The sequence below is a fragment of the Branchiostoma lanceolatum genome, chromosome 5 (genome assembly GCF_035083965.1).
Source record: "Branchiostoma lanceolatum isolate klBraLanc5 chromosome 5, klBraLanc5.hap2, whole genome shotgun sequence".
Classification (NCBI taxonomy): domain Eukaryota; kingdom Metazoa; phylum Chordata; class Leptocardii; order Amphioxiformes; family Branchiostomatidae; genus Branchiostoma; species Branchiostoma lanceolatum.
The window spans coordinates 9,093,846-9,121,833 of NC_089726.1; the positions used below are offsets into that span (position 1 = coordinate 9,093,846).

The window sequence follows — 27,988 nt, forward strand, 5'->3', positions numbered from 1 at the left end:
GTCTCCATAAGTTGACTAAGTTTATTTTATGATAGAAAACTGACAAGAAAATATGGTAGTGGCAGCTGTTTCCTAGACACGGAACATACTGTTCACATGCAAGTTTTTAATTCTTGTTGCCAGTTCTTAAAAAATTTATTGTCAAGTTAATTTTGCTTCTGATAGAAAACTGATGAGAAAATGTGGTAGTGGCAGCTGTTTCCCAGACACAGAACATTCGGTCTGCCTTGTCCTTCCATCGGTCACCCAAAATGGGTAATAAAAATTCACGCACGAAGGATGATCCAAGGTGTCATATACGACTCCGTTTCACTTTTGGGACCGCATCGGGGGATAGCCAGGCTCAGTAATGTCCGTTTGATGCAGCCCGGTGTCATTTTATGGCAGTCACAAATCACCCGTAATGGCCACTCTGTGGCCGTGCCACTGATCGCCCGCACTCGCTTCTCATTTGGGACAAACGGGATGAGATGGGCCCAGCAAATGTTCCATTTGATGTAACGTTACTTGGTGTCATTTAACTTCCAGTCACAAATCACTAGACACTTAAATCGGCCTCCGAGCTGGCACATATAGTGCCTGCTTAGTGCCTGTGATGTGCTGTGAGGAATTTTATTTTCTGTTTGTGTTTTGCCAGGGGACAGATTGGCATTGGTCATGCCGGGACATGCACTCTCTTCCACACCATTTCACCTGTCACCGTTGCCTTGTAAGTTTTAATGGCGCATATAAACTTTGATACCAACCTACAGCCACAAACATGAACCATGATAGTACATTACTCTAGATAGCTGAAGACTTGGCGTTATGGCAGTTAACTTGTTGTACAAGATCCGACACGACACAACCGATTCCCATCCTCTTCCCTTTACAATGCTGCCCTGGACTTCCAGCGCCCAACTGTCTCCCCGAGATACGCTGGATATGAACCCGGGCCTTGTTGTGTCAGGGGTCGCCAAAGTCAATTTACTGTGTGTCACAGCGCGTTCATCATGAATCAGGCCGCCCAGGCAATCTCTGCCTCCCCTCAAAGTAATGTTCTCATTCCTGTGTGATGGGCTCATCAGGAACTCCATTAATGTGCGTTTGGTGGTCCTGGGTTCTGTGACATCGGACTGGGGATCGCGTCCCGCAGGTCTTCAAAGTCAAGTCAATTACCGTGTGCTGTATATGTCACAAGGAATCTTCCATCAGTGCCTAATCTTCTGGTCACATTGTGGTTTGGCCAAGTCCTTCTATCCCCCAGTGACACTGTGATATGGAATTCCACTAAAGCCTCCCCATCTTTATGTGTGACTGCACGAAACTGGTAAATTAGTGTGAATGTTATCATTTGAAAAAATCAAGTATGCAGGGTTCTTTTCTCCCAATCAAATGGGCTGTGAATAATCTTCTAATTTCAAAAAGTCGCCAGTGTTGCATCGACTGACCATTATCCAACTGTATGGGGGAAATGTTTCCTTCTTATAGAATGCAGGAAAGATATCACGATTTCCTTTGGTCACACTAGCTTGTGTATGGTGGCCATCAGGGCTTACTCTCTAGATCTCCCCCCTGCCTTAACTCCGATGAGATTGGGGCCTTCAATGGCTGTGGCCGAAGTGATAAGCCCATTTTTCTGATACAGTCATACACTTTTATATCCCTTTCCCCTAACTTCCAGATCTCGGAGCTTAATTCCTTTCTCCAGGGCCAGACTATCTCGCCACACATTTCCATTTGGCTGGAAAGTCTCCGTCGCAGTTAAGGGCTCTTTTCCCCATCGTGATTTGGAAGGCTTGACTCCCATCTGGGTGACTTTCTGCGGGTTTGTGTAGTCGCACAAGATCTATAACCATCATTTTGGCCATTGTCGTTACAGATGTATAGAATCGCGGAAGCGCCGTGCGGATTAGGTAATATATATCTTCATTTTCCATAGGCCGCACAGCCGTGGATAATGGTGTCATTCATGCTTTGATCTCGCTCTTTCCTTTGGTGTGTCAGGCCCGTCGGATAAGGCTTTGGCGCCGTGGATAGAGGATATGGCTTTCCCCCTGCTATGTCAAACCTTGATAGCCGTCCTGTATTGAAGGGAGGTTTGCGTGAAGAGAGGTCCTTCTGTGTGCACCCTAGTGTGTGGAACAGTGCAAGAGATATACATCATTTTTTCAAGAGAAGCCAAGATGGATCAAAGCTGTATAAGGGAAAGGGGGTAATTCTCTGTGAACTTGTGAATGTTGAATGCGGAAGAGGTTACTGTGGGATGTTTGGAAGCTTGTGCCTTTATCAGTAGATTTGTAAAAGTCATCTGTAAGGCTATCACAACTACACCATTCACTGTGGGTTGTGTATCGGGATAGTTTCCAAGGGTGACATGAAATGTTCAAGATTGCTTTGAGAGGGAAGGAAAAGTTGTCTAAACTTTTACCTCAAGGATCTGTGTCTCAACTTCTTGTTCTGTTTTCTTAAAAATGTTTTAAAGGTAAAGTTGATAAAGCTTCATTTGCATCTCTCTAACTGACATCGAGAGCACAGTCTGCTCTTATCTTACCTTTGTCATTGTTTTTGTTTGTTGATAATGTGAAAACGTCACAACAATATCTCATTCCATTCATTGAGGGAAACATTTTGGTATTTCATTATTACAACAGATCATATAATCTTTATCAGCCTTTTTTGACCGTGAAGTTATGCAATAAAGATTGTCATTACTTTAAAGGAAGTGCTTTAAAGATTTATTAGTCATCATTGCTCCATACAATCAGAAATTACAACACTCTCGCTACCCCTGTACTATAGGAATTGCATCCATATCTCGTAACTCAAGTATGCTCATTTGTACAATTAGTCAAATGATATCTTGATACAACATCAGACTTCTTTTGAAAAATTACACTATCACATCTCTCTCTCTCAACAATTATCAGACTGAGGGTAATTACCTTATCACAATGGCAGAGACTTTTCCTCCCTTCTTTTTCCTTAATCTGGGCTCACCCCTTCCCACAACACCTGCACTGTGATCCAGAAATACCGGCGTGCACCAAGCTGTGTACGATCTGTAATTTAATGACAACACTCGATGACAATCTGTTCCATCTGCCTAAGTAATGTGAGGCAATCAACAATCACGACGTGTATTAATTACGCCGAGTACAGACTGGTAATAAATCCACCTGTATGACTAACAGGCGACATGCAGACAAGCAGTCCTTTGCATAATGTCGTGAGTGACACCCCATGGATATGCATACTACATAATATTCAGGGTATTTGTTTTGATCTTCTCATACATATATAGTATCTAAATAGTAACTATACTCTTTTGTTTCTGTAGTTCGTTAATACTACATCAGTTCCGATATCTCGTAATGACTTTGAATTACCTGTTCGCAGAAAAATCCTATTCTTTTGATGTTTGGCTCTGTTTTAGTTTTAAAAGTTTGTTATTGTTTAAAGAGAAATGTACATTGATAAGTGATATATTCTATTGTTCTTTTACAGAACTTCAATATTTGATTAGATTTAATTGTTAAAGAATGACCATGGGACAATGTATGGCAATTCAAAAATCATAAATCTAGATTGCCTCACTCAGAGTCCCTCTCTCTATTTTTATCATATTGATTATTGGTTGACGTTGAAATTAGAAAAAAAAAGGTTGAGAAAAATAACACCTTGCCATTGGACCTTCTATTTTAACCTTTAGTTCCCCAAGTTCCCAGATAATCAATGCACCTAGTTCCTGATTTCCTGAGATTATTGAAGGTCAAGTTTGTTGTGATGGCCCTTAAGAAATGTATATGTATAGTTTTTGACAGAATGCCTTTTCAGCATCACCCTTTGGGACTATCAGTGATACAATGTATCTCATGAATTATAGTTTGCTGCCTACATGTATGTCATTATCTGCGTACCCCTGGGGCTTTTGCCATCGAGACAAAGTCGACTTAATACCACGTCATGTTGGGACTGCAACTGTTCAAACTGTTCGTTCAAATCCAGGTGCAAGAATACTGTCGGTAATAAAGCAGTTGAATCCCAGTGAAGAATTCAAGTTCAAGTCCATTAATTGTTTTGACGTTTTTTTGCCATATTTTGTTAAAGGACTTGCAAAACATGGTTTAACACTCAACTGTAATAACAGTGCGAGTGTTCATATCATTGGCAGGTGTTTGTTGAGAATATTACTATAGATAGAAATGACAGGTGCGAATGTTAAGTCCCATTGTGAGCACCTGCTGTGATGTTCATCGTCAGATCTAATCCGCCCAGATGTCAAAGCCAAGTGCTCAAACATTCCCTGTTCTGTGAACTTATCATCTGATGTGATGATAATGTTGTCAGTGAAGTATGCCAAGATCTGAGAAGATATCGTAAATGTGTTTGCTTGTTTGTTTTGTTTGTTTGTTTTATGAAGATCACCATCATTGATTTAAGACTTTTTTCTTCAGTCATTTATGAAAATGATTAAAGTACACAATGTATAAAGTACACAGTACATATATAGATGAAAACATACTTAGTAGTATAAAAGGAAAATTCATTAAAAAGGAAACTATTAGTAAGTATTACAGGTTATATAATGCTAAAAAATATTTACAAACATGTACATGATTGTACATATATATACACATACACTCCCCCCCACAAAGACACACAGACACACACACACACACACGCACACTCAAACACACAGTCACACACACACTCACACACTGTATATTAACAGACTTACCATAGTGAATAATACATGGCCATGAGACAGTCATTTTCAAGTTGACCTTTTCTGTTGAAGTGCTGAATAATGGAGAAAGAGCAACAACCTTTGAGCAGACAGACACAATGAAGCATATGACTTTTGCCAGCTGGGATTGTCCCAGGCCTCTACATGAGACTATGATTTTTAAAAACCATGCTTATATAGATTTCCTGTAAATAATTAGTGATCATGTCCAATTATCTGTTTTTTTGCTTTGTGCTATATGATGAGTGAATTTGGTAAAAACGCAGGAACAGCAAAAAAGGACAATTGTCAGGTGGAACTGTAATAGTACTTTAGTAGGTATTGGGACGAATGCCTGGGGCCCTGGAAACCCCCCGCTATGAGATGGTATTGTCGAAGGGATGTACCTGCCTGTACTAATGGTTGGTTCAGATGTCACACCGCCAGTGGAACAGCAGGGGTCTCTTCTGACATAGGTTAGGTGTGGGGCTTCTGTACCTGTAGGCGAAAAGGCAATCGGCAGGGTCTGTTTGAATGCAGATTCAGACACAATATTGTGTAAATATTGTGCAGATGTTACTATGTACAGTAGATGCCTTTAAGGGATTTGATTTCGCAGTAGGGAGAAAATAGAGTGTTTAAGCAGTGGTTTTTAGTTTGCGGTTGAAACAAGGGGGTAGGCGGGCAGAACATAGAACAAGCATTTTGGCAGTGGTTTTAAGTTTGCGGTTAAGTGGTTACGGCGAAAACCGCGAACATTAAACCAAAATATTTAACATTTACAGTACATAACCATAATGATTGTATAATCACTGAAAAGCAAGTGTGTACATGTACATGTTGGTTTGTTAAAAGAAAGCAGAGTTTATATGTATGTATGAGTGTAAGACCTTCTTATCTGTGTGCAGTGCAGGCAATGGGGAATCAGCACAGATTGTAAAAATGCAAAATGTTGCATGTAGCACATGTATCCCTAAATACCCCGTGTTTAAAAATCCCGATTTTATATCACCAGTTTTATGTGAACTAACGTTATAATCATCACCCTTTTTCTATACAGGTTTTATGTGACCATAAAGATTCTATAATTATCGAAAGGGTAATGTGTATGCTTGATAAAGACAAAAGCATATTTCCAATGAATTTCTTCAGGATTTTTTTAAAGCTTCCATTCTACTTAAACAGTGATTGCGCTGCGATCTCGCTGCGACCTAGTTGGATCTGTGAAACCCTTAGTTTCATAATTAGAATATCATGCAAGATGTGTATGACGAAAAAAAATATACAAATCGTAAAAAAGTTTGTTTTTTTATCAATGATTTTCTTTTGCAATCTGTCCAATTTTAGGTCGCGCGCAGAGTGGTCGCAGCGCAGTTGCAGCGCGGTCGTAGCGAGGTCGCCGCTCTAGTGGAATGGGGGTATAGAGAAAAGTCAAAAGTTGAGCTCATGTCCATGTACCAGCTGTCATGTCCCAGTTGTTTTACATGTCAGAACACAAAGGCACTAACGTCACATCTCCCCTGCCTGCCTTGTGCCTGGTGCTTTCCCATGACAGCTTCTAACTGCATGATAATGGCATCATAATCACAGACCACAGGTCCATTGTGAGGGATGATTAAGTGCCCTGTGCTGAAGGCCATTATGTATTTTCATACTTACATCGCATTATCACATACACTATAATTAAAGACTGTTTGATGCTGATGGTGTGAAAATGAAGGTATTGCAGAAATTTTACAAGATTTGAAAAATGTTGTGTTATCTTAACAAAAAGGAAACCAGTATCCAAGTACAACTTACAAATGTTAACATTTCCAGCATCTCTTCTTGCTTTCAAGACTGCATTTAATAATAGATAATACATTTTGTATGTGATGCAACATTAGACGTAATATCATTTCATTGATGTAACAAGTGCTTGTTAGAAATATCCCTCCAACAATAACAGTCTTACTTTTCCCTTTGTTGTAGGTATTATCTCACCATGTGATTCTGTTCCCAGTATTGTTAACTTGCGATTTTGACAGAAAACTAATACCTTTGACAAGAAACATGCCCGTGATGAAATGAATAAATGATAGGATGGCTTAAAATAGGACCTCACCCAAACATAATAGATTTCTCTGGGACACCTGTTTGTCCTGGACAATTATCATCACCGGAAAGAAACAAAACTTAAGATTCTAAAGTAACATGTGATACTTGAAGTGTCTACCCAAGCCCGACAAATTCAAAGGTTCCTCTCAATCCAACCTCTCAGTGGGATGTTGTTAAGTCCATTATCATTATGGTTCGTTGCTTAAGATAATGACGGCACAGTGGTTGCTCTTTTGTTGTTTGCACGGCGGTTAATGCATCAGGCTGTGCCCGCTCACGCTACTACCATCTGTTGTTCCAGGCTTTGTGCTTGCCCATTTTGCGGCTTTACCTGGCGGTGGCGTGCCGTTCTTTATTCAAACGACACGGCAGGCAGGGCTGTCCCGAGAGGGGTGGCAGCACACAGCACGAGCGTTAGCGCCGCGACATCTGTCATCTCGATATCGCCGCGGCTGTGTCACCACGTTTGACACAGTCACAGAGATTTGGGGACCGATTCTCGTCCCCATATCAGCGTGAATTAGCGAACGGTTCTCGCCCCTTTTGAAAGAGTTTGGCTGTGCCTTGCCACGACTTGGTCAACCCATTGAGGAGGGAAGATATTTTTAGTTGATAGAGTCGAAGAGTCGCCTCCCCGGGACCTTGGCACATGGATAGAGTCACAAAGGACCTGCGAGCACTCTTGTCAGGTCGTCATATCAGACCCAAGGTTTTATTGCCTGCCTGTAATATTTTTTTTCTTATCAGAGTGGATTATTTTGAGTCACGGATGTATCGGGCCGGGCACGGTGAGGTTATCTCAAAGGTGGTCTCCATACCCGGGTCATTTGTCATACTTTTCTTCCCCCGACAGTCGAATAATTGCATCGGAGTTGGTTCCTTACCAAAAGTTCCCGATGTCCTTTGATTCGTACTTTGAGCCCGGATCGATTCCGTTCGAACCCGGTGGAAAACACTTTGATGCATGTCATTGCATCTGGCAACCCGGAGTTTTGGGGGTTTCGGACCGTCCGATACGGCGAAGTTTGATGAATAGTTGCCTGTCCAATGGGATTTTATCTGTGGGCCATTTAATGATTGATTGTCCCCACTCTTCCCCGATCCCTCGCATGCAATTTCCCCGCGAGCAAAGACATTGCTCGGTAAATTTCCGGGAGTGAAGAAAGTTTCTATTTGTGTCGATCAGGGAGGTGACCCCGCGACCCGAGCCAGGGGTTTCACGCTGATATCAATCCCAGCGAGACCGGTGAAAGTGCACTTTCCATTGAGGAGCTGGGCCGAGTTATCAGTCACTGGCACTGAAGTTAACATTAGGGGGAGAGGAGGACCGAAATGGGCAAATACCTGCCAGCGATCATAAAGAGATATCACCAGATGTATAGTTTGAAGGATTTACAAATGGGTTTTCTCTTCATCTTTCATCTGGTCGGAGTTTTATGCGGCGGGGAATAGGGTCAGATGTGGAGTTATAGCACAATGGAGAGGCTTTCATCAGATGCCGACCCCACTTGTCGGCATCAAATCTACTCTAGCTGCAGGCGCAGCGATGAAAAATGGCGCGGCGAGCCGTTTGTATTTTTCCAGATGAAATGAAGTGAAAGGATACTGTATAAAAACTGAAAATCCCTTGTCTGCGTTGATGGAGCGATAAGGCCGATGCTGATCTATGTCTACATTCTCATCATACATTCGCTGCATCTCCGAGCAGCGAGATGCTGCCTGCGATAGTCGCAGGAGTTGTTTACATGGATGGGTTGAGCTACTGGAGATAGCGAACTTTTCCCAACGCAAAGTTTGCGCCGTTCGGCTGCCAGTTTTTACCCGCGGGCCAAAACGATTTTCAATCTCATATTCATATCATATACTGCTCCATCTAAAGTAAGGTGGAGATATGGCATTGCAGTGCTATCATCAACAGATATGTATCAGGCGAGAATCTTGAGAGCTACTCTTCACCAGCTTAATGACCATCCTGTGGGACAAGAAGGATTTTCTCACTCTCAGGACTTGATCATAAAATTTTGAAGAATGACAGAAAGATGGATTTGGTGTGCTCACATACTGGTTCAAGTGTATGACAAGGTAATGCAGGGCTGTAAATGCCACATGAACACCTGTGCTGTACAGGTAGGAATGCCTCCTTGCAGGTTGAAGAGGAGCTGACCTAAATTGGTGTTGGGAGACTTTTTTTGTACATACCAATCTCATGTTCCTATGTAAATTAGTGAATAGATATTAGTGTATTACTGAATAAAATCAAAACGAGATATCAAAACCGAAAGTTCTGCTGCACTACTGTAAAAAGCGGCTAGGGGCCCATTATCAAAATTTGCCCTCTTTTTTCCCCGACCCCTACCCACATTCTAAATATCTTAAGGATCCATCTATAGCTTCTTAAGTTACGCTGTCCACAGACATACAAACACACACAAATGCAAACAAACGACACCCAAAACATAACCCTCTTGGCAAAGGTAATGAAATACAAAACGGTTACCATAAGCTTGTGTATTGTGATGTTCCCCTTATTTGTTTTGGAGACAAACAAAAGATAGTTGGCCCTGGCAGTGTTTGAAACATGGAAAAAACTGTTGACTTCCTCCTGTATTGTACAAGCCTGGACATGAGACTCTTGTTTCCAAGATGCACTCAGGATATGCTACAGGCCGATCATGTGGTGATAAATATGACGTAACGTTCTGTTCAAAGTTCAAACAAACCTGGACATGAGATCATATTGGGTCCAACATTTTAAAATCATCTTACTGTATGCAATGTATATTGTAACATTACTGCTTGATCAAAGCTTTATTGTAATGCAATGAGTCAGTGGTGAATCATCATCATAGCCTTGACTGATGCTAATAAACCTTTGTACTTCATGTCAAAATTATTTTCTCCTGCCAATATACCTTGTGACATAATATACTAGTAACTTTATTGCAAGTTCATGCACAAAGGCTAATTGCAGACAAACAAGTACATGGAGATACATTGAAATCAAAGTAATTATCTAGTCTATGTTAACTATGGTTGGTTTCACTTCTTTTTTGAAGGCAGTGGAAAATGATGATATTGCAGTTATGGTAATATTAGTCACACATACTGCTTTGGATATCATCCATTTCAGTAAAGCAAAAAGAAAATGCACAAGGCAGGATTGGATCTAAAGATAAATTCTCCTTGATTTTTAATCATTTATAGAATGATAACCTACAGAAGATAACTAAGGGAAGATTACAGACAAACCCAAATTATAAGGAAGGAGGAAACACAGTTATGGTACATGGTTGTCATGGTAAATGATAAGGAAGACACATCATTCAAAAATATAACATTCAATGAATAAAATGGGATTGATGTTGGGTGTTGGGTGTCATTGCAAGACCCAACTTTGGAATGTGACAAAGCATTACTTCCACCTGCAGTAGTGATGAAAGATTTTTATCATATACATATAGGGACAAGATTATTGTCACGATAGAGTTATCGCTCATACTGTATATGAACCTTTTGATGTCTATTGACTGATCTACCCTCTCGAAGTGCCATTCTTTCTTGTCCTACGGCCTCCAGCAATGTATTTTTTGCAATATCGCATACATATTGGCAAGATGAACAGGACTTTTAGAGAGTGTACATTTCTGTACCATTTTATCCAGGTATATCCCAGTTCAGTACGGTTTACATGGAATACCTCATACCGGTCTTGACCCTAAGCATGCTCCTTTGTTGGCCTGTCAACAAGTAGCCACAAAAAAGTTTCCAAGAAGCATTAGAGATTCACGCAGATGGCAGAAGAAGATTTCCCAACCTTTACGTGCACTTCCGTCGGTCGTCAAATGTCAGAGAAAAGTTGGCTTCACGCGGGGATGCCCCCAGGAGAAAACCTGGGGTCATCGCGCACAACACTCAGAGGATGAGTCAACGCTGCAGCCTCTTTGTTTCCACAGAACACTCCTATCACTTCCCATCTCTCTCACAAAGATGGAGAGCTGCTATATTTCTATACCCGTCCGCTCGGTAAAAACTTGATGGAGTTCATATGATGACCATCGTCCTTCAGAAGAAGTCCTCAGCCAATAAAATGCCATCAATAGAATTCCACGCTCCGTTCTGTGCGCGTGTTATCAGTGCATACGCATCTATATTGAGCGTTGACCTTCAAAGTTTTTGTCATGACAATATTGATGAGACTCCCACGTTGATGGATTGAAGTTTGCCATAGATAATTCTCCGCAAGGTCGGAAGCAAAGACATTGGAAAGTGTGATCCATGCCTGCCTTGCAGTCTGTACTCTTAGGGAGGAAAGAACACAGGAGATTGCTGCAGCAAAGTTCAGCTGTAGATAGTTCAAGTTCGAAGGTCATACGCGTTGGTAGAGCTTCTGGAGTTTTTGTTTTATTTTTGCAAGCTTTAATCTAGATTTCAAACACAGCTACTACGAGAAGATAGATGTCCTTATCTTCAGTTGGATAATCATGATGTACTAGTATCATTATGGACCAGCTACTGGTACCGTCAGTATACACTGTACGTACATGTATTTTGTGCAGACAAGATGTTAACTTAAAATGTTTTACAAACACTTAGATGTACATATCACTGAGATTGAAAATTAGAAAATTAAACAACTTCATCTATAGGAATATGTTTGTCTTTCATTTGAATATTGTTGACCTTTTTTGTGCAGTAACAATTTCACTCGAAAAGATACTCTATTATTAAACTTGTCTTTTTGGAAATGCATAAAATGTTCCTATTGGAATATTTGTAGAAATTGAAGACAAGAACTTGCTCTATTGAGTACAAAATGATGACATTATAAATCCTGGTGTTACAGTTTTTCAGGTAGCTCTGCTAACAAATAGTTTTACGCTGCCTCGTTCTTCGATTGATTGCGATCCATCCATCAAACCCTGAATGTATCTGCATTGATTGTCATTTATTGGCGAGTCCATGTAAGAAGTAACCTGTTTAAGTGCAAATTGTCGGAGCTTCTCTGCAAATTGGCCAATCAGATGGCTGATGTGCGCACATCATGCGGCTCCACAGTCCGAGGGGAACGAAGACGGAGTAAAAGTGGCGAAACGAGCAGCGATCTTCATCCTAATGTCTCCAACGAATGCGGCACCGCAGAGGGTGTGCGAGGTTGCATCCAAGAAAATCAGACCCTAAATTGGGCTTAGTCAGAACAAATACAAGGATTAAGGGAGATTAACCCCACTTGAATCATCTAGGCCGGCTCCCAAATAGGGTCATCGATAGGCAGCCATCCGTGCAGACCGAGTATTGGATGTCTAGTACCCAACCTCACGCTTACAATCTGCATCGAAAAGTAAACATCGGAACACATGCAGACACCAGTGACATGAATATGGATAGGACTTTGTCAGCTTAGCTGTAGATAGAAATGTATGAATATAGATGCATGTAGGATGGAGGGAGTCACAGGGGAGGGGGGGATTTGGGGATTGAATGCTCAGCCCCATCAGTTGGTTGATTAGGTACTAAATGGCAGCATGCAGAATTCACTTGTTTATGTAGATACTTCAACCGTGTTAGGAGCTATCAACGCACTGGTGTAGCAGTATTTCCCATGCTTTTGCCTTTAAGGTTTACTAACCAAATGTTAAGTATGAGAGGAAAGACAGGCTACATGTGATATCATATTGTAGGAACAGATTGGTGAATAGCTAAGCCATGTTTGGAACCAGTGGGGAAGCCTGCGTCACGCTGTGCCATCCAGGATTTGCATGTTCAAACACGGCTTCTAATTCCGCTCCTAATTGTCATAACTGCTAATTCTTTCTAATACTTCTTGCATCTGGTAGCATCAAGAGGAAATATAAAGAGTCACCTGTTTCTTTCAATTCTATACCAAAGCTGGATTTTGTGCTTTAAATCTCTGGTGACAGGTTAGCAACAAGGTAAATGTGTGAAACTTCGTTAACCGTTACCATACGAAATCATCTGGTAGCATCAACTGGAAATGTATAAAAACACATGCTTCATTCAATTCTATACCAAAGCTGAATTTTGGGCTTTAAAACTATGGTGACAGGGTCGCAACTGGTAAATGTGTGAAACTTTGTTAAACGTTACCATAACAAATCATCTGGTAGCATCAACTGGAAATGTTTAAAACCACATGCTTCATTCAATTCTATACCAAAGCTATAAAACTCTGTTGACAGGCTCGCAACAAGGTAAATGTGTGAAACTTTGTTTAAAAACGTTACCATAGGAAATCATCTGGTAGCATCAACTGCAATGGCGATTTATATAAAATCACATGTGTAATTCAATTCTATACCAGAGCTGGATTTTGTGCTCAAACGCTTTGGTGGCAGGTTAGCCACTATGTACTAGTTCGAAACTTCAGCTACTATAAGGATGCATAACTTGCTTTTGTAGTAATTGCACTGAACAGTTTGCATGGTTGAAAGTTATCAAATCCTCCATCTACTGGGGGCATGTTCCATCTACATCCACGGCATTTAGATACAATAATTAGATGCAGATTATTGGATTAAACCAGGACAGATGATCCTGAAAATTGGTGCCCCAGTTAAGGACGCCAATCAGTGCTGCCCATCTTATCGGCTTGTGTCATTAACAATTGAGCGTTGCAAATGTTAACCTTTTCAGGCAATTTGGTCTCAGAAGTTTGTCAAAAAAGATACACATCACTACAAGAAGTTTCATTCAAACATGATCATGGTTTGGAATATGACACCAGTGTTTGCTTTACTGTTTTGACCAGAGTGCTGTCTTTCCATCTATTTCTTTGTCTATTGACTTTCCATAGTGATTATAATGGGGAGAATCACATACATTGTATATCTTTTAAAAGAAAACAAGTTTTTCTGGAAAAAAGATTATCTTGATTTATAAAAGACAAGTTATAACTTTTTCCATGTGATTGTGTTTTCAGTATTCTGTTGGGATATAAATTGTCTTTTTTTCTTGTACATGTACCTTACATGTATCTTTTACATTTGTCATGATAGCTTAATCAACCATATTCATATTTATTCATCCTTATAACTGATCTAAATGATATGTTATACTTCAAAAGAAAACAGTTTTTTTAAAGATATTCTTGATTTATAAAAGATAAACTGCTTCCTTGTAATTGTGCACTCTAGTATTCTAATGGCATTATAAGTGTCTTTCTTATCTTTTACATTTGTCATAGCTTAATCAACCGAATTCATATTTGTTCATCTTTATAACTGATCTAAATGATATGTTAGGTGATTTATTCACTTTGTAGGCTCTGTTATCTATGACAAGTGCTTAGGGTAACTACAAGTGCTTTCAACTGACTTCAAAATCAGGGGAATTTATTATGTTTTCATATATTACTTGTGAAAAATTAATGCGTGATGAAAATCACTTGCGAACTGTGTACTGATTACGATCTTAATCTTTCGTGCGTTAGAATGTCACAGAAATTAGGTAAACAAATAAAGCATGTACAGGTATGATGATAATATGCAATGCCGTATTCTATAATTTGTATGGCACATGTTTCCAAAGACACAGAATAATAGTATTTCACAGTAGCATTACCCTGAATTTGTGTAGGGATACTGTGCTTCATTTTCATTAAGGTTTTTGTAGTTTTCATCCAGGGTTACTTAACGAAAGGTCTAGACCTTAATACTACTTCACCTGAATCTGCAGGGTAACATACATCCAGAATTTTTGAATACAGGGTATCGATAATATCGTCATGTAACAGAAAGAAATGATGGTTTATTGTTTTTCCAGATTGGTGTCAATCGACTCTTACCAGAAATCGTTGCAGATAATGGTGAACTAGTGTAAGATGTCTTTGTTTAAACAATAGAAATGAAACTCTAGATATCATAATGAACAGTTTGTAAGGAAAGTGTATGCACAATGTTATGGCTTTAATGAAAAGGAGGACAAGGGTGCACGGAAGATGGAGATAGCCACAACTTCCAGAGATAAGAACAAGTGCAATTTCCAGGTATCTTCTGCAAGCTAAAAGCTCTGGCTAACTCAATTACCATCTAGTCGCAGATGGGAAGATTCAGACTCAGAATGGTGGCCAAGAAAGGCAAATTTAATTAGCATCAAATTAGGACTAATTGACTGACAAGTTTACATTAACACTAAAACCTTTTTTTTTACAAAAGCAAAAACAATGTAGAAACAGAAAAAGAATAACAAATTATTGCGATATACATGTATTACTACTGTAAACTACAGTTTGTGGAATACCCCAGGCCTACAGTAATGGTAACGTTGAAAAGTGACTTTCAGCTACCATCGCATGCATTTTCTTCCATTTTAAATGTTTTCAAAGAAGTAGGTATAAGGATTAATGTAAGGAAAAGTAAGTAACCAAGTCCTTTCATTGTCAAAATTGTCAAAATATGGCGTTAATTTATCTAGCTGCACATAAACTTTAAGAAATTGTATTTTCTGTGTACAAAATGATGCAAACCTTTAGTACATAAAGGCCTTTAAAAGTCTGAAAATTGGGACAGTTGACGACCCTGTTAACTTAATTACAGTGCATTAACGTCATGTACTTTTCCCTTTATGTGACAATGTCTTTTACAAGGTGAGATGAAATGTAAAAAGTCACTTGTAACTCGATTACATCCAATCAGAGAAGATAGGGTTGAAGAGTAACATACTGGGTTTATGAAGGTTATCATTGTTTTAGTACTTCTCTTGAGACCATTAAGTTCTTTTATGATGTCCAAGTACTGGGAGGATATACAATATGCATGTGAGTGTTCAATACCACTTGTGAGTAAAATTCTAGAAATTCTAGAGCCAGATAGATACAGAAGCCAGTTGGTTCAATGAAGACTTTTTTAGTGAAGAAATATGCTCACAGGATGTTGCATTGATGGAACAGTATTTTTAATGTTGTTTAGAAAAATACTGGTTTGTCTATTCAGAAAAAAAGATTAATACATTGTGTAAAATATCAGCTGTATTATTCAGTGTGATTGGTGGAAACATTTGTTGTTATATAGACAGAACAGTGGCCCAAGTCATCAAGGTATCACAGAGAATGAACCCTACAATTCTACATATTCAAAACATAATTTATATTTCAAAATGGAAAATTCATAAACACCAGTAACAGTACAATTGATAATGATTGGTGTTCAACTACCTTACTTTTTCCCCAAAATGCTGAGTGCTAAGCAGAGAAAACAGTTTGTAACATTTCTAAAGTTGTATGGCTCGGCCGGGATGGAACTCACGACCTGCATGTACATGTACCATATGCAAGGCAAACACTCGACCCACTAGGTCATTGCACCGTTTCCTATCTGTACACCAACCAATATACTTCTGTTCGCCCGTGTTTAATGCATTTTTCCTGATGGTGGACAGTACAGTCCAGACTGGGGAGTTAATGGCCCCCCTAGGGACTCCCTCCCCCACTTGTAAATTGGGCCTTAATCTAATTATAACAGGGTCGGATCATTACCCCCACAGGCCAAGCATTTTCATTTCTGCAAATTTTATTTACTGGGATATTGTTTTTTACTTATTCCAACAATCCCGGAGATGGATATCTGGGGGAAGCAGAATTGTATTATGGGATGATGCTAATCTTTGCTTTATCAAATTATGACCATCCCAATATATATGGCGACTGATATTGGAGCTGACTTCCACTTTTCTATCCATAACTATAAATTACGTCTTACAACATCTCAGCAGAAGAAATTTTATGTGATTTAAGATTATTTGACATTTTTAGATAGATTTTAGTAGTTTGGTTGTATACACTGTATGAAGAGTCAGGTACTTTGGTTGCCTTATTGTTTACAATTGAACGTAACCTTTGTGCTGTAAGCACTTTATCCCAGTGGTACTTGTGACTAATGAATATCAAAAGTTCAGCGTAGTGATTTAATGGACAATCAAAAATATCACAACCTGAGGGAACGTCTCCCAGACATCCATATTGTATGAATGTTTCGGCTGATATTGACTAATAAAAAACAATGAAATTTGTAGACCCCGAAACGAGAAATCAAGATGGCACGATGACAGGTCTTCGTTTCGGGGACGAGGAAAGTTAATTTTGAGCTCTGCGTGATGTGGTGTCGCCCCGAGGGTGGAAGTAGCCGGCTTTATGAGTTGTGTGTGTCACTGGGAAGTCTCGGCGCTCCCGTGCGATACTCTCACTGGGGGCTTTAGGGCACGAAAACGTTACAATGACATCTACTGAATATTAAATGGTGTTCCCCCCACTGCTGCAAATCTCCAAGGGGCATCTCCATAGATAGTCCTTCCATTAAACACTTCAATAAATCTATCAATCGCCCGTCCCCCTCATGATCACCCGAGACCCGTGATGGGCTGAAAGTCTATATTCCTCCAGGCCAAATCATAGTGGAAAATCCATACGGAGCATGTACCATATCGTGTGTGACATCGCGACAAGTCAATAGACCTGCCAACATTTTCATATCAGGACGTATAGATTATTGTATTAAGAAACCACAATTGACACTGTGGGTAGCGATGATGGTATCTTTCGATCGGAGGTGTCGCGGAGGGGGGGACGGGAGTCACGGAAACCTGCCCGCACGAGAGTTTCCACCGTGGCAATAGTTTATCACGAATCGATAGCGAGGAATATGGCGCGATCGCTCTCCCCGTCCCTCCATTGACACGGCGGCGTACGGGAGGATTTGCACTTACGAATCATTAGATGCACCATTTCTCTTCATCAGGGGGGTGTAATTGCTGGAGAGAGAAGGTTGCTCTGTACAGCATCCTTCATTAGCCTCGCTATCTCTCTTCCCATCACCCCCAGCATCTGCATGACGGATGATAAGCATCTCCCTACCCATGCTCAACCTACGATCTGTATCTCCAATATTGCTGCAAAGCCCCCGGGATGCCAAAAATGGCCATTTGAAGACAATCACTGATGTTGCAAGTGATCTCCGGGGGGATGGATTGCCTTGTAAAATTAGTGAGCACGGCCCCGCAACCGGACGGAGCGCAGGTGTCAGCGCGTGAAAAATAGGGAGTGGGGGACGGGCGCCGCTTTGAAAGGCCCCGATCGACGCAGGTGATCAATTGCATCGTCAGACTAAAATATGGGCCGTACCCTAAGTGAGTATGATGGAGCGACGCTCGCGCCGGGATCGCGGGTGCTCCCCGCCAGAGGTTACGGAGGTCCAGACAGATGTATGGCCGTGTGTGGCTGGATACTCATGTTGATGGGCCGGCGTATCCCCCGTCCCTTTGTGCCACTAACCACCACACCGCTTGTTTATGCCCGGCTGGTGACTTGGAAGCACTCATCCCAGTCACAGGGGCTTAGCCAGAGTGGAAGCATTGTGTACATGATTAAAGCATTGGGGAGCTATCAAAAAGTGCTGTCTAAAAGCTGCATTCGCAAGCTTACAATTTGGAAGGCAAGAAGAAAATATGGCTAAGAATCTTCTACTCGAACTAAAAGTATGTGAAGTTTCCTCAAACTGCTGCCAAAAGTACTGGCTCCAATAAAGTCTTCCTGCAGCTGAAATATGTAAGAAATATGTAAAAAACGGCTGTCAGACGTATTGATAAAAATCAATGCCTATCAGTCAATATGAGTACAAAATTAATGAAGTATCGACATCTTTACTCATATGAAAGAAAAGTCATTATACTTTGTCTGGCAAAGTATAACAAGTAGACTCTAGCCTGAGGATGCCCCCCTCCCCATCTCCCCAATGAGAGTTATGTAGTAGTAAATGGGACATGATGGCTTAATGCTGTACAACAGGAGGTCATCATGGCTTTTTAATGGTCCCCAATTAAAGTGACCATTATGTACATGTTTGATACCACCATTACACGTGCTTCACACAGTCATTTACACACCAAACCAATTAGTGGACACAGTGAATTTACAGAATTCTCTTTGTGACTTTTAATTTGACGTCATAAACTCTTCCTGTTCAATTCTGATATTTTCTGCAAGGCCCCATACCAATACACGAGGAATGCTGAGTGACTGACAGCAACCAAAATTGGATTTCTGTGACCCTTGATTCCATCATTGGAATATGATGCAAGATGTAAAAGTATGATTAAAAAGACAACAGAACACAAAGCGTTTTAAAAGATTTGTTCCTTATCTATGAAACTCATAGAGCAACCTGTCAACTATTTGGTCGCTCAGTGGTGGCAGTGTGGTTGTAGCTTTTAGTGGAAAGTAACAAGGGAAGGCATACCTGTATTTCAGTACCAAGGACAGGGTCTGTTTTTTATCAAAGTGAGGACAGATAGTCCTACAAAGTGTTGTTTCATTGACGTTTACAATAATATGACAGAAAGCAAATAACCAAGAAGATGTTTGTTGTTGTTTTCTCTATATGACTACACTAGGTACTGTTTCATATACACAAGTGCCTCTTTTTTTTAACAAAGATGTTTTGTTGTTGTATTCCCTAGACTGACCTAAGCATCAGTGGTGCCCTGGAAATCTCCCTGGCCTACAAGCTGTCCTAGCTCTTCTACATGTACATAGCCATACACAAGTTGCTCTTTAAATCATGTATTACAAACATTTAACCAGGATGTTTTCTTGTTTTCCCCAGACTGACCTAAGCATCAGTGGTACCCTGGAGATCTCCATGGCCTACAAGCTGCCCCAGCTTCTGTGTGTGACCGTCCACAGGGCCTCAGGGCTGGTGTGCTGGGATGGAAGCAAACTTCCTCATCCCTTTGTGAGAGTGATGGTCCCAGGCATTTCTATGGTAAGGTCTGAATGAACCGTCTGATTGTGACCCAAAGAGACAAAGATTGTATGTTTGATATGATATGGTATGAACCAAAGAGACAAAGATGAAAATGTTCCTTTGGTGTGTTTTTCTGTTTTTCTCATGTTGTTGTTTTCATCTATGTGAAAATTCAATTTAAAAAAAAGCATTAAAAAAAAAGAGAAGATGTAGATGTGAGAGGAACACAAAAATCTTACACTATACAATTTCTAAAACTGTGCATACCGTAGACTTACGACCCTCCTACAGTTTTCGGTGTATTAGTTGACTTTGGTCATTGTGAATACTAATGCCAAGTTGATCTGATTATATGGATAACATCCTCCGGGGGCCCCAAAACAAGTGTGCGAATAAAGAAAAGTTTTGGAAAAACAATTGCCTTCACTATGAACGCTAGGTGGTAGGAAAGGATGAACAAAACTAAACACACAGAGTATGTATAAGTATACCGAATGATGGTTTCTTCAGTTTTGTTCTTTCACATCTTCCTCTTTGACTTTGGAATTTACTTTGGCATTCTACGACATTCATTAGTATCTGTTTTATTGTTTTGCAATTTACAGCATACATTTTCTCATATTGCAGCTACTTTGTAAGATTTAACGGGGGGTGCCCAACCATCGGACGTTTTTTTACGCGCTGGAACTCACGGCGCTCCATTGCTGGTTGCCAGAGAGTGGTCAGGTTTTAATGAATGAATTTTGAACACATTCATCTAAAGACCATACTTGGACAAGAAATGTATTCATACTGTTCATTGGCCCTTCATGCTCCGCGTTACATGCGGTAGACGCTGTGAGACATTTTCACGAATGTACCTTCTGATTTAGTGCTACGCCAGATAGTGTGCCTAACTTAGTACGCTTTGGTAATTTTGCTCTCTTCGGAAGTTGGTGAAGAAGTTAGGGAAATGTAAATAAGGCTTGAAGTCTGCTATATTCTAGCTTTCTTTTGACCGGAAAATTTTGACTGTGTGCACTTCTAACGTCATGTGAGAAGGGCTATATCTAGCGCATCCCAGCTCATGTTCCCACGGGAAATAGGCTACTACGCGGCCCGACGTACGTATTGAATGCGGCCCGACTTACGAAATCATTACGAAAAAACGACACCGCTTACATCAACAATACTCCGTCTACTTATTGGGAAACATCTTCGCCATCTCTGTATTCAGTTTCCTTTTCATAGACGGTACCAATCACATGTTAGAGCGTAACAAAGCTGTGCGTTGAATCGTCCCGCCACCATCGCGGTCCAAAAAAATGGCGGGAAAACAACGTCGTCAGACGACAGCAATGTTTACGTTGTTTTTCTTTGGTCGGTTTTCTTCTCAACAAACACTTAAAGACCCAAATTTTTAGTGTTTTATGAAATTATTTTTCTTATGTGTATGATAGCTGTGTGACTTATGTATCTGCTTGGCACAGGTCGTATATTTAGGTGCCGGGCCGTCTAGCTACGCAGTGACCCTCTACTCAGCGTTGCCATCATTATTGTCAAAATACTACTTTTCGACAAAACAAGAAATGAATATGTACACATATGTTTTGAATGTAAATGACAATTATGTGCATGAACTTGGGTTATTTACCTTCCTTATCAGCATAGTCATTGGACACAAACACGGCGTACTTATGCAAAATAAGATCAGTAAAAAATCCGTGCGATGTTCGGGCGCGTGCGAGGTTCGGGCGGCCCCCGTTACAGTGTGGCCAAATTTTCTTTTTGTTGAAACGGACAAAAATTGATGCGCGAGCAGATGTCACCCATATGATCAAATAAACATGGCCTAAGATACAAAAGTTTCTCATTATGCCTTATTTCCATGTTGTTTTCCAAGTTCAGGAGTCCATGAAGAATCATAGTTGCCGTGATCCTATGAAGTGTATAACTATCAGTGGTCTTCTTTGTCAGATAATGTTATTGATGGGACATTCAGTACTAAGGACAGAACAAATTGTCGTCACATTTATTCAGATCTTTTCTGCAGCAGCCTATTTAGTATTAACGGTCCTGTGGTCACATTTGTTTGTGAAATCTTGTAGGTGATAATCTGTTCAGCACCAAGGGCAGAACTAAGGGCAGAACTAACTGGTCAGATTGACTATCAAAACTTGTAAGTGATAGTCCGTTCAGTACCAAGGAGAAAACAAGCTGTTGTCACCTTTATCTGACAAGTCTTGTGGGTGATAGACCGTTCAGTACCAAGGATGAAGCTTGCCATGGTCAGATTTGTAGTTAGATCTTGTTGGTGATAGTTCATCCAGCTTCATGGGAAGAGTTATTAGCAGCAGCAGCTGTCACACTCATATATCAAATATTGTACATGATAGTCCACCCTGTGCCAAAGGTAGATCTATAGGTGACATTTATCTTGTAGGTAACAGGTTTTTTACCAAGGGTAGAATTATCCGTGGTCACATTTGTCTCAAGTATTGTTACTGTAATTATAAGTCCACACTTTATCAAGGGTTGGAGTTGAAAATGTGGTTACATTTGTCATATTAGTGATAGTCCATTCAGTACCAAGGGTAGAGCAATAGGTGACATTTATCCTGGTATAGAACAGGTTTTTTACCAAGGGTAGAATTATCTGTGGTCACATTTGTCTCAAGTATTGTCAGTGTAATAATAAGTCCATTCTTTATAAAGGGTTGAAGCTGTAGTTACATTCGTCATGCAAGTGATAGTTTATCTAGTTCCAAGGAGAAAACAAGGTGTATTCACATTTGTCTATCAAGTATTGTAGGTGATAGCTTATTCAGTACCAAGGATAGTACCATCCATAATCACCATTGAATGTGCCGTTTTGTAGATGATGGTCTATTCAGTACCAAGGACAAAACTTACAATGGTCACATTTTCAGTTAGATGTTGTAGTGATAGTCCATTCAGTACCAATGGTAGAGCTACCTCTGATCACATTCATCTAAAAGGTTTGAATTTTATTAAAGCAGGGTTCAGTAGTACCAAGGGTCACAAACTAACTCTGATCTCACTCATCTATTGAACCTTGTGTGCTGTAATTTGCTGTTATTTGTGTTTTACGTTGTCTCTCACCTGTTGTGCCCTGTCCAGGTGGAACAAACCGATGTAAAGAGAGGTACGCTGGACCCGGAGTGGGAACAGACTTACGAGTTTCCCGTGCCACAAGAAGAGTTTGACTACAGGTATTCAAATCTATACTAAAGGCTGCATTCAAAATTTGAGACCACAAAAGAAAGTATTGATTATTTTGTATAGCCTATATTCATGATGAGAGTCTTAGACATTTACTTCACAAATTTTAGGTCTGGCATGTTGTATGGTCATTCTGGATAAATACAATTTTCTTCATAACTGTTACATCATCTATTAATGATCTACGAATGTATACCAACTTAAGTGTGAGATACTGATAATCCAAACAACTAGTTATTCTAAGATTGATCTTAACTACAAAAGCCTTTATCTAGCCATGTATGATAAATCTTACAGGCTTTATTTCAGATTGTGTGAATTGGTGTGGGTGTGTTTATTATCAAGTCTATGCAATTTGTGTCAATCAGTTAAGAAAAGGAGAATTTTTCTAATTTTTAGATACGTTGTCCTTAACGTGTGTGACAAGTCCAGAGACGGAGTGTCCATGGGAGAGGCTCACATCGACGTCTGTAACTTTGACCCCGAGGAGGGCTACACTGGGTCCTTCCCTCTGGCAGACATGGTAGGTTAACACTACATTTCTGCATCTGCATAGCCAGTATAACTGCCCTTCGGCGTGACACACCAGCTTCTGTATTTGTATAGTCGGTATAACTGCCCTCGGCGTAACACAGCATCTTCTGTATCTGTATAGCCGGTATAACTGCCCTTAGGCGTAACACACCAGCTCTGCAGGTACGCGGCAAGGCAACAGCTTGTTATATTGCACAGAATGACCAGTCACACCTAACTTCTGCACATGCAGACCTAGCTGCAAGTGTTCTTTAAAGCTATCCAGCGAAAATGCCCCTATTGTACTTGATAATGAATTCCACTCAGCGATAGTTTGAGGAAATTTCTGAATACATCAATGCTAGGCTGGTAACTCTGGTACTTGAAGGTATGACTATTTCTTGTCCTTTTTTGAGCTGGTATTAGAAACTTATCAGTCGATAAGTCCACCTATGTCTTGTACATCATGCAAAATTGGCACATTTACCTTCTGTTTTCAATTGTATGTATCTAACAGGATTTACAATGTAGCTGAGTAGACTGATAATTTTAGAGGTAGCATAACGAAGCTTGCAACTTGATACTATGGGAAAACTGCAGGAACTGTATCACAAGTGATGGAATAATCTATGTAGTTTAACACTATATTAAGTGCCCGATCTTTAGATTTCATTAGAACTAATAATGTTCAAATCAGCAATTCCTCAATGAGACACTCTGTAATCCTAGGAAGTTTCCTGTTCATGATACTTTTTGGAAGAGTTAAGAACTGTCTTAAAGTCAAGAATGGAGTGACAGTTAGATTTACGATGTTGCATTACTTCAGACACTGGTACTTTTCATTGCAGATTTCTGTGTAATTCAACAGGCCTGGAACTTAATACTCTAGCATGAGCCACTAGATTTGTGAAGCATAGCTCTATGTTATGATTGATGAAACAACCTTCAAACATAAAATCTTCAACTTTTTGTTAACATGAGATGCATAAATGTTGAAATTGGGACTAAATTAAGTAGCAGTTTGTAAACTTTGTTAAAATTATTTCATTTATGATGCTTTTTCCCCAGAGGTTTACATGTATCCGAGATGTAAGAAGTGTTATATTTTAGTTATACAACCTGTTGTAAGTTCAAGAAGTGCGTTGGTGGAGAATGACAGTTTGATTTATAGTGTTGTACTAGTCTAGGTAGTGGTACTTTTTATTGCAGATTTCTCCATAATACCACAGGCCTGCAACTTAAGACACAAGATACTTGGCACATGAGACAAAGCTATACATCACGAGTGATAGACATGTTCGTACACAAAGCATCCAAATCTTCCTATATGAGAAAGTGGTCAAGAGATTCGTCTAATCACATAAATGTACAGGTATGACAACGATAGCTGCAGTCTTCTGCAAATGTGTTTTGCTACGGACAAATCCCAACCCTGAGTAATGTAGAGTTTGATGCATTTCCCTGTAAATTTGTAGAAGTCCCCAAAGCCGTCACCTTTAGGGCCAAGTCCAGGTGAAATATAGACCGTTCACACTTTTTCGAGAACGCGAGTGTCTTGGGTAAATCGATATCAAGCGACATGATTGCGGGGGGCTCGAAAGAAGGGCCTTGCTGGCATATCAGTGCGTAGCAGACCGTATCTACCGAGGACGACGCTCTCCGATGGACAATATGTTCCTGACTTGTAAAGTCTCCTGGCTACAAGATTTCAGCACGGTTCTGAGTCCGACATTCAATGCTTGTCACATGCTGTTACCCCGCGCACAGTGTGGCGCTCCCCGATAAAAGGGAGGGTCGCTGTAGCAGATCGTGGTAACTGGCCATAAGGGATTACTGTCAGTGTTGTAGGTGTTGCGTACACTGCCTAATGACGTGCAAAGCTTTGATAAGGCGGAGATGGAAATGTAAGCAACCTATTCAGTGGCTCCACGGAAGATGTCGTTAAAGAGAGGACACGAATGGATTTTTTACACGTTGAAAGTTGATGGAAAATAATGAGCAAAATGTCATGTTTTACATTCCCAGTGATGTGACAGATGCTGTAGCAAGGTTGAGCGGAAAAATCTTTTCACTCAATTTTTTTCATGTTCACAAATACATTAGCCATGTCCTAAATTTTGTTGTAACTTTGTTGAACCATAAAAGAGTACATACTGTACATGTCATGTATTACACAATACACTGTATAGATTTTATCCAAAATGGTCTGAAAACCAATGTCCTTTTCCAGTGGTGGCAAACATTTAAAAAAGTTTTTTGGCATTAAGTACTTTAAACACTTAACATGAAAGTGCATTTTGACGGTTGGCACTATATGAAAAACATACACTACTGTTGTAACCTTTGCATTACATTGCTTTTATAGAATCTGTAAAACAATTTGCAATACAATACTCTCTTCCTATCTTCAAAGCAGCATTTACAACACTGTTTTATTGTGTAGCACAATTTTTACTTCAGTAGGCAGTACAATCTGGCAATAGGAATAATACTGAAACTGCTTTATAACAAATGTTTCCAGGTCAAAGGATGGCTTAAGCATCAACCTCCCAGACACAAAGTGGATCTCCATAACTTAACACCTGCGCTGCACATGTAGCTTCTGCAGTCCTGACTATTCCATCAATTCCTGAAATTGACGGCTAGTGTCAGCGTAAAGCTGTGACGTTGCGGTTTGAACGTTTGACTGCTGGTTTGTTAGGAACTGCTCTTCGCGTCGCGCACGCCTATCTTAAACTAACTTTGCTTTTACTTTGAAGCGACACGGCCGTTCATCATTCCGTCAGAGCGGATCCCCGCATGCCGAAGTGGGAATGAGCGATCCTGTAGCTCTCAGGCATGGTTTGTGCGGCCCTTATCTCCCGCACGAAGATGAAAACAGCGCCTGCAGTCGGGGATTAACGCCGGCGCAATCCATCACGTTTCGCCCTCTTTCAGGCGCTTCCCTCTGGTCAACGTCTCGCTGACAGCCGTCTGTAGTACGACAATGGCGACGGGATTAACGCTTACGAGTAATTAACCACAAAGGCATGGTTCTAACAATGATGGGTGTACCGCTCAACGATTTTATCGGTCGTTCTTGATTTGATGTTATCGGAAGGTAATCAGTCTGGATAAGACACAATTTCTGAAAGAATGTCATTTTATACTTTCACATTTTTTTGGTTGTAGGATTTGAAAAACATTAAACGATTCACCGCACACTTAATACTTTCCAAATTCCTATCTATGAGATTGCAGTCAAACTTACTACTTAAGAGTAAGTATGGATATCACCATGTGGTCTTAAGGTTATACTGCTATGTCAGTTTAAGATAAAACTTTGTCCTTTTGTACCTTTATACATCTTGTATGTTGACTTGCTAGTTTTGCTTCTCTTGCGTTATGTGTGGCCCCTTTACTCTTTTGACTAGTGATTTATACTGCAACTGTCCGTGCGCTAAATGAATGGATCGTAAATTCAATTAAAGTAACTTCAACTGCAATCTGGGATAGATAAGTTTGACATGGCTTAAGTATGAAGGGATTAGGTTTCAAAGTATTCTGGCCACAATAATTATATGGATCTTGATGATCCTTAATTGGCAAACTGAAGAGGTCTATTGGTCATCTAATCCGCAGACACACGTAAGATCTTTGAGAAAAGGAAGATTTTAATCAATGTATCCTTATCATTTATGTGATGTCCATTAATCCCTTCTCTTAGAACATCGGAACGTTCTACATAGTTTACACATTCCTCTTGTTACCCTAGTCGCTGGTGGCCTCTCCAGCGGTGTATGCTGGGACGACAGGCAAATTTATACCTTCCTTTCTTCAACAGGTGGTATCGAGAGCTCGCTCGCTTCTCGGGATCCTCGTTCTCGGAAACAACTGAAAGACTTGTCAAGCAGTGGTACAGACCAGAACACTCGTACCCACCCTGTAATGCCAGAGTCATTCATCACTCCTGCCCACAGACGGGGCTAATTGTGGGGTACATGAATTTTGATGGATGGTATTTTTTGTATAGGTACACACTTACCTGTGGTTAACAGCTTGCCGCCGTTTGGCCCCCCCTTATCTCTGACGTCCATGGCAACGGAAGACACGTACGCTTTGTTGTGCTGATGCGAAAATAACGCGGCCATGTCACTGACAACTGTGAGTGACAGGTCTTTAGGGGGTTTCTGCCCCAGAGAACAATTGCAGACGATATCAGTTTCTCTTGACGCCAAGTAATCCCCCCCTATACCTCACCTGGCTGGAAGTCCGGAAGAGACAGCAGACAATTAAACACGATTGCTTCTCGACCAGAACCCATACAAACCCAAGTCTGTCATTTGTACAGGGATGAAGGCGAATTTATGACAACTGTAAAAGTAAAACCTACTTCTCACCTGAGTGAGCAATAACAAAGATACTTCCTATGCTTTACAGTCTTTGTGCAGTTTGTCGCCGGCTATTGTTGTTGACTATAACCTTAGGAAGACCCCGTGTCACCGTGATGAGAGATTTCTCAGATTTATTACTGATCTAACATTGTCCGATCCTTGTTCAGATAAGGAAGTAACATGGGCAGGTGTTGACTGAGAACAAAACCTTCAGCAAAGAAAAGAAAATGCTCACTTCTTTAAATCTAAAACTGACCACAGATATTCCCTGCTTTCGGAGACCACCTGTCGGATCTTTCAATTAGGTAATGTTTTATAGGGCT

The 27,988-nt window shown here is 40.4% G+C and overlaps 2 protein-coding genes across 7 annotated transcripts in view; one reads left to right on the plus strand and one right to left on the minus strand.

Annotated features, from left to right (window-relative positions):
• The window catches only part of LOC136434884 (synaptotagmin-9-like), a 156,786-nt gene that overhangs the window by 13,861 nt on the left and 114,937 nt on the right, over positions 1-27,988 (plus strand). For all 6 annotated transcript variants that reach the window (XM_066427982.1, XM_066427980.1, XM_066427981.1 and 3 more), the window contains exons 5-7: positions 19,417-19,575; positions 22,678-22,769; positions 23,179-23,302. In XM_066427982.1, the coding sequence (XP_066284079.1) occupies positions 19,417-19,575; positions 22,678-22,769; positions 23,179-23,302 (375 nt within the window). The remainder of the gene's footprint in view (positions 1-19,416; positions 19,576-22,677; positions 22,770-23,178; positions 23,303-27,988) is intronic.
• On the minus strand, positions 4-27,982 carry LOC136434885 (uncharacterized). The gene is made up of 5 exons (XM_066427986.1): positions 27,317-27,982; positions 5,116-5,206; positions 4,721-4,782; positions 2,925-3,041; positions 4-2,111 (listed from the first exon to the last, which is right to left on the minus strand). Exons 1-4 carry the CDS (start codon positions 27,420-27,422, stop codon positions 2,965-2,967), a joined length of 336 nt encoding a protein of 111 aa, XP_066284083.1. The 5' UTR covers positions 27,423-27,982; the 3' UTR covers positions 4-2,111; positions 2,925-2,964.

Excerpts from the sequence above, each read along its gene's own strand:
- LOC136434885 (XM_066427986.1), bottom strand. The coding sequence starts at position 27,422 with ATGGCCGCGTTATTTTCGCATCAGCACAACAAAGCGTACGTGTCTTCC. Across the intron at positions 5,207-27,316 it reads CGGCAAGCTGTTAACCACAG|GTACAGAAGCCCCACACCTA; the intron begins GTAAGTGTGTAC and ends TTTCGCCTACAG. Across the intron at positions 3,042-4,720 it reads GCCATGTATTATTCACTATG|ATCGTACACAGCTTGGTGCA; the intron begins GTAAGTCTGTTA and ends ATTAAATTACAG.